General features: G+C 25.9%; 4 protein-coding genes across 4 annotated transcripts; 3 read left to right on the forward strand and 1 right to left on the reverse strand.

Annotated features, from left to right (window-relative positions):
* Nucleotides 1–145: 145 nt before the first annotated feature.
* ENU1_116360 (hypothetical protein) lies at nucleotides 146–865 on the forward strand (the record flags this gene model as incomplete). Its single annotated transcript, XM_008859702.1, has 1 exon — nucleotides 146–865. The coding sequence occupies one exon, from the start codon at nucleotides 146–148 to the stop codon at nucleotides 863–865; it is 720 nt and encodes a 239-aa protein (XP_008857924.1).
* Nucleotides 866–943: 78 nt separating this feature from the next.
* On the reverse strand, nucleotides 944–2,390 carry ENU1_116370 (Rho guanine nucleotide exchange factor, putative; the record flags this gene model as incomplete). The annotated part of the gene is made up of 2 exons (XM_008859703.1): nucleotides 944–2,056; nucleotides 2,136–2,390. 2 exons carry the CDS (start codon nucleotides 2,388–2,390, stop codon nucleotides 947–949), a joined length of 1,365 nt encoding a protein of 454 aa, XP_008857925.1. The 3' UTR covers nucleotides 944–946.
* A 219-nt stretch (nucleotides 2,391–2,609) lies between these two features.
* ENU1_116380 (hypothetical protein) lies at nucleotides 2,610–5,255 on the forward strand (the record flags this gene model as incomplete). Its single annotated transcript, XM_008859704.1, has 1 exon — nucleotides 2,610–5,255. One exon carries the CDS (start codon nucleotides 2,610–2,612, stop codon nucleotides 5,253–5,255), a length of 2,646 nt encoding a protein of 881 aa, XP_008857926.1.
* Nucleotides 5,256–5,644: 389 nt separating this feature from the next.
* ENU1_116390 (ras-related protein Rab-1A, putative) lies at nucleotides 5,645–6,376 on the forward strand (the record flags this gene model as incomplete). Its single annotated transcript, XM_008859705.1, has 3 exons — nucleotides 5,645–5,655; nucleotides 5,709–5,880; nucleotides 5,966–6,376. 3 exons carry the CDS (start codon nucleotides 5,645–5,647, stop codon nucleotides 6,374–6,376), a joined length of 594 nt encoding a protein of 197 aa, XP_008857927.1.
* Between the last annotated feature and the right edge of the window lie 105 nt (nucleotides 6,377–6,481).

Genomic DNA, 6,481 nt, shown 5'->3' on the forward strand with positions numbered 1-6,481 from the left:
TCTATATTAATTTTTAATCATATTCAATTATTTATTTCTTTAGTTAATTTATGAGGAGGTTTTCAATTTCACCATAATGAGAAAGTAAAAGAAAAATGTGAAAGAAAACAAAAAAATTTTTATTTGATCTAAAAAAAGAAGAAGTATGTCATATAAATCAAAGTACCATTCAGAAGAAGATGAAGAATATGAGAAGAAAGATGAAGAAATAAAAAGGATGAATGAAAAGAAAAGTGAGGACCAAATTAAGGAGATAGAAAATCAGAATGACAAGAAAAAAAGAGGTATAACAAGAAATGGTTATAGAAGAACTTCGTCTACTGAAAAAAGTAGTACTAACCCCACTCACTCCAACGAAAATGTCAAATACCAACAAAAAGAAAGAGGGTCATTAAATAAAGTTCCAAAACAAAGTGTAAAAGTAGAAGAGAAACAAGAAAAAGAAATTGATGAAAAAAGTAAAAAAGAGATAAAAGAAGAAGAAAAAGTGGTGTATAAAAGTATTAAAAGTGATGAACTAAAAGAGTACCAACAAGAAAACAAAGAATTACTTATTAATGAAAATGACCAATTATCATATATTCGTCAGCAAATTAAAAATACTGAACAATTATTAGAACAATTAAAAAAAGAAGAACAACGACTAAAAGGAAAAGTTATAGAAGGAAAAAGTCAAATAACTCAAAATGAAAATATTGTGGTTGATGTGATGTGTGTTCTTCCAAATGGTAAACAAATTTGGATTAATATTAATAAAGATGACGACCCAAATCAAATATGTAAGAATTTATCAAATGAATACTTACTTTCGAAAGAGTCTGAACAAAAATTATTGAATTACATTATTGAAGCACAACATCAATAATGTTTTTTACATAAATTAGTTTCTTTTAATAACCTTAATTAATTTGTTCATAGACAAAAAAACAATATTGAAACAAAGTTACTAAGATTCATATTGAGGTAATTCAGGAGGTTCTCTTGATGGCGGTTGAAGTGTTGGATACATCGCACTAATTTTAATTAGTTGCTTTCTTTGTGGAGGAGGAATATTAGGTAAAGAAGGAGGGGCAATTCTATTTACATTAACATGTTCAGAGTTATCATCAACTCCTTCAAAGTCTTTATTTTCAAATTTTGTAGCACAATTCTCACAAACTCTAACAGGTTTAGAACTAATATTAGGAATAACAACTCTTCTCTTTGTACATTCAGCACATAAAACTCTACCACATTTTCTACAATGATGTCTTCTATTTAATAAAGTAAATTTTGAATGACAGTTCATACAATCTAAAACATTATCATCAGGTATCCATGTTGGGGCTGCTTCATTATCACTTAATTCTTCTTCAAATTCATATTTTCTTTCACCAGTGAATGCTTTATTTAAGTCCATTACCCATTCCTTCTTTTCATCAAATGTTTCTGCATAAACAACAACTGATTTTTGAAGTCCTTTAAGTTGAAATCCATTTTGACTAATATCAGAATCTTCTATATCTTTAACAGAAGTTAATTCTAATAATTGATGAAATTGTATTTTCTTTCCTTGCTGTTCACCATAAATTACTGTTGCATCATTAAATAAATAAAAGTACCTTTCTTTTACAGCTTTTCTACATTGTTTTCTTAAAATACCTTCACGTACCAAAGTACGAGGTAAAGTTTTTAAGTCATTTTCAGTTTTAGGATCTAAGTCAGTAAACATTTTAATAATATCTCTCATCTTTTGTTTATTATTTTCATTTGCAATAATTGCATTAACAGCTTTAGCATATGAGTCTAAATATCTTCTTACTTGTTCTGCAATAACTGCATCTGGATGATCTTTTTCTGTATTCTTGATATATTCTTTCATTAATAAAATATATCTAGGAATTCTTTGGACTGGGAATATTAAAAATGACATTAAATTTCCATTATTAGACAATGGATTTTCTTTTTGTGTTTCACAAAATTCTTCAAACTTCTTTTTTTTAGATAATTTATCAAATAATAATGATGCCTTTTCATAATTTTGAATATATGGACCAAAACGATTAAATAATGGTTTCTATTTTGTTATTTCCTTTTAAAAACAGTTATCAAATTATACAAATGAATTTCTTTAAAAACAATTATTAATAACAAACATTTAATAAAAATACATCACATATATTATCATTTAATGCAAATTCTTTTAACCTATCTTTTAACTGTTTTGTTAATTGATTAGCTCCATCTAATAACTCTTCTAGATTACAGAATAAACATTTCATATCTTCTTCACTTATTAAATCCATTCCTTTGAGTGGTGTAATGTATAAATCAACAACAGTTTGTAATGCCCGTGCATATGACTCTTCAGTTGATACAATCTCATTTACAACATATAATCTTTTTGACATTTTTTATTATCATTTTTGAGATTTTTTTCCCTTCCAAATTTTTCAGTTCTTCGTCTTTTTTTTTTAGTTAGAGCTTTTTACTTGTTTCTTCACTTGAAATTATCGAAATATTTTCTATTTTATTTCAATTAAATTTAATTTAATAAAGATTTTTATCATTTCTTATAACACAAGAAAGAACTTAAAAATAAAACTTAGAACTAATAAAAAAGAAGAAAAATGTTATTGAAATGGGGATTTTTGATTCTGTTCATTTTTTTGAAACATGAAGTGAATGGACAATTATGTGATAAAACGATTGAAATTGATATAAAGAAAGATTATGAAGATAGTAATAATTTAACATGGAGTACTACACAATATCCATGGAGTTGTAGAAATGGAAATTTAACAGGAAATAGAAATGGGATTTTATATTCATTTACAACAGATAATACTCCAACATTACTTAAAATATCAACATGTTATCCTCACACTAATTTTCCTGCGATTGTAAGAATCTTTAGTTCTTGTAATAAAATATTAAGTGGTTGTGGACAATCTCAAAATGATGACCCAGAAGGGGTATGTGGTGGGATATTATCTCGAATTACCTTCCAACCTGAAACAAATAAAAAATACTATATTTTAATAACAAGTACATCTAATGTTACGGGGTTATATACTTTAACTGTACATCCTTATAGCCCTAATTCCATTAAACAAAATAATTGTTTTTATCAATTAGCATTAAATTTAAATATTCCTTCTGTAGTTGATGATAGAATAACAGAAGACTGTACTATTTCAGATATACCAAATACAGATTTGAGTATTTCAGGAAGATGGTATTCATTTACTCCTAAATCAACATCTATAAGAATTGATACTTGTAATAAATATACATCATTTCCAACTACAATTTATCTTTTTAAATATGACCAAAAATTAATTAATTTACAATATATTGGTTCAAATTCTAATGGGTGTGGAACATTGGCAAGTTATGATGCACAAAATTTAATACCAAATGAATTATATTATATTGTAGTAAGTCCAACAGGTGGTGTGTTAAAACAACAACGTTCATTTCAATTACACATTTATGATGAGTCTCAATATGGGGATTGTTCTACAGCATTTGGAATAACTCAATTTCCATTTTATATGAATTTTAATATATCAACAAATCCAGAAGTAAGTTATACAAGAAATAATGGAAAAAATGTAACGGGTAAAGTAATTTTTTTTAGCCTTGCAGGTGATACAAATAAATATGTTTTTACTACATTTTATACCAAATATTTTTCTGAAGTTACTGAAACAATTATTGGATATAATAATTATTGTGGTAACTTTAAAGAAGGTACTTTTCAAGGTAAACATGAATATGCTATTGTTCAATCAGAATATAATACTAATATTATGTTACAAGTAATTTGTATTAAAGAGCCTTGTGAAATTAGTGTTTCTGTATTATCAGTTACTGGAGTAACTAATGGACAATGTGAAAATGCTCATATTGTTTCATTAAATGAAAATGAAAGTTATTCTCAATTTGTTGGTTCATCATTATTACCAAGTTCAATAATTGGATGTTCTCAAGATCTAGAAGAAATGCAAGGAAGTTGGTACCATTTTATTCAAAATTCAGAGGATACTATTACTATTGGCATAACTCCATATCTAGCTGAAGAGTTTATGTGTTATTTAGAAGTTCATGATAAGTGTAATTCTACTTTATGTCTAGAAACAAGTTATTCAACAGTAGATATTAAATATAAAGAATTTTATGTATTTGCAACTTCATATACAATTTATATGCCAGCTCAACATGGTTACTTCTTGTTTTGGGCATTAAAAAGTAAAGAGAATATTGGAAAATATCCATCCAATCCAATTGTCATAGAATCAATTCCATTTACTAAAATGGTAGCTCTACCTTTTGAAATCGAAAATTATTGTAGTGAAGAAGAAAATACAAAAACATATCACTATGGAGTTTGGTTAAGATACTCACATGATCCATCATTTAAATACACAGCCAGTACATGTGGAACGGAGTCTAATTTGTTAACGAATATTACATTATTAAGTGATCTTAGTGGTCCTGAATCACTTGAATGTATTCATGGAACGTCTTCTTCATGTGGATTTGGACATTCAATAGATATTTCAATAGATCAAAATGTTAATAGTTATATTGGTATTATTTCAACAAATTTAGGAGTAACTAGATTTTCATTGTATTATGACCAAAAAGCTACTGACAGTAGTTGTAAATTTGCATCTGTAATAAGTGAAAGTAGAAATATTAGAGGATTTACATCACGTGGTACCACTTCAGAATCAAAATGTAGAGAAATTATTTCATTAAAAGGGATTTGGTATTTACTTGACCTTTCAAGACCCGCTAATGTTACTATTCAAATAAACGCTTCTAGCTCCTTTAAAACTGCTGTAGAGATATATGAAAGTTGTGAAGTTATTTATAATGAATCTGTACCAAAAGTATGTATTGACCAAGCAAATTGTGTTACTTCACCTATTGGAAACAATGGGTGTTTATTAAGTATTCGTTTAAATACAGGAAAAAAATATGTCTTTGTAGGAGGAATGAATGCAAATGACTACGGGATATTTGAGGGTTATGTTGATATTCAATATGACCCAAATGATGAATTAAAACCTCATACACATCTTATGTTTTGGAGTATTTTTGGAGGTATTGTATTTTTACTTTGGATTATTTCTCTTCTTCTCTTAATCATTATAAAGAGAGTTAGAAAGAATGTTACTTCAAAAAAAGGAGAGAATGAGTATTTAAAACAAAATTTGATAAAATCAAATCATGAAGTTAATATAAAAACAATTATTGATAATTAAAATGTTATTAATGACTATTTATTTGTTTTTATTTATTGATTTTATCTTTTTGTCTATTTCAGAAAGTTCAATTGAAAAATACATTAAAAAAAAAGTAATATTCTAGTTAATTTAATTTAAAAACTTCTAATTGGAAAAAGTATCAAAGGAAGAACTTATTTTAAAACAACAAAATAGAGTAGAAAGTTGTTTTACAATAAGTTGGATTATCATGAATAATGAATAAAAAATGAAAGGATTATAAGAAAATAATAAGTTTTTTTTAAAAAAAACTTTGAATATTCCTTTAAAGAATAACTTTTCAATATGAAAAGAAAAACGCTTATTTTTTTTTTGACTAAAATTTAAGAAAATGACATATAGAATTAAAAAAAATAAACTTATTTGACATGGAAGATGAGTTTGATTTAATACATAATATTAACTTAATAAAAAGAATAAATTAAATAGTAGAGATGTTATATTACTTAAAGTCTTATTAATTGGAGATATTTCAGTTGGAAAGACATCACTTTTATTAAGATATTGTGATTCAACATTTAGTACAACATATATTACAACAATAGGTGTTGATTTTAAAGTTGCTACGATGAAAAGAAATGGTCGTACAATCAAAATGCAAATTGTTTGTTATTTTTATAAAAACTCACTTTTATAATAATACTTTAAAAATTATATAAAAAGTCATAACAACAATAATTATTTTATAGTGGGACACTGCTGGAAGTGAAAGATTTAGGTCTATTGTTAATAGTTATTATAAAGCAAGTAATGGTTGTTTTTTAGTTTATGATATTACTGATGCAACAAGTTTTAATAATGTAATGATGTGGTATACAGCTTTAAAAGAAGAATGTCCTGAATGTGAAGTTATGTTAATTGGATCGAAGTCAGACCTTTCCTATAGAAGATGTGTTCAAACACAAACAGCAATGGAATTTGCAAAACAACATCAAATGACTTTTTTAGAAACTTCAGCTAAAGAAGGAAGTAATGTTACATTAATGTTTCAACAATTAGTAGATTTAATGCTAAAAAATAAAATACCACCATCTCCAGACAAAAACTCTTCTATTTCTTTTTCAAAACCATTAACAGAATCAAAAAATTCTTGTTGTTAATTTTATTAGTTTAGAACATATAATAAAATTTAAATTGAATATAAAAAACTAGTAATTTAATCTTTCATTTTACTGAAGAATAAAAGGAAGTTGAATTGTTTTTCC

Source organism: Entamoeba nuttalli, assembly GCF_000257125.1.
Source record: "Entamoeba nuttalli P19 unplaced genomic scaffold asmbl_4935, whole genome shotgun sequence".
Taxonomy (NCBI): Eukaryota; Evosea; order Mastigamoebida; family Endamoebidae; genus Entamoeba; species Entamoeba nuttalli.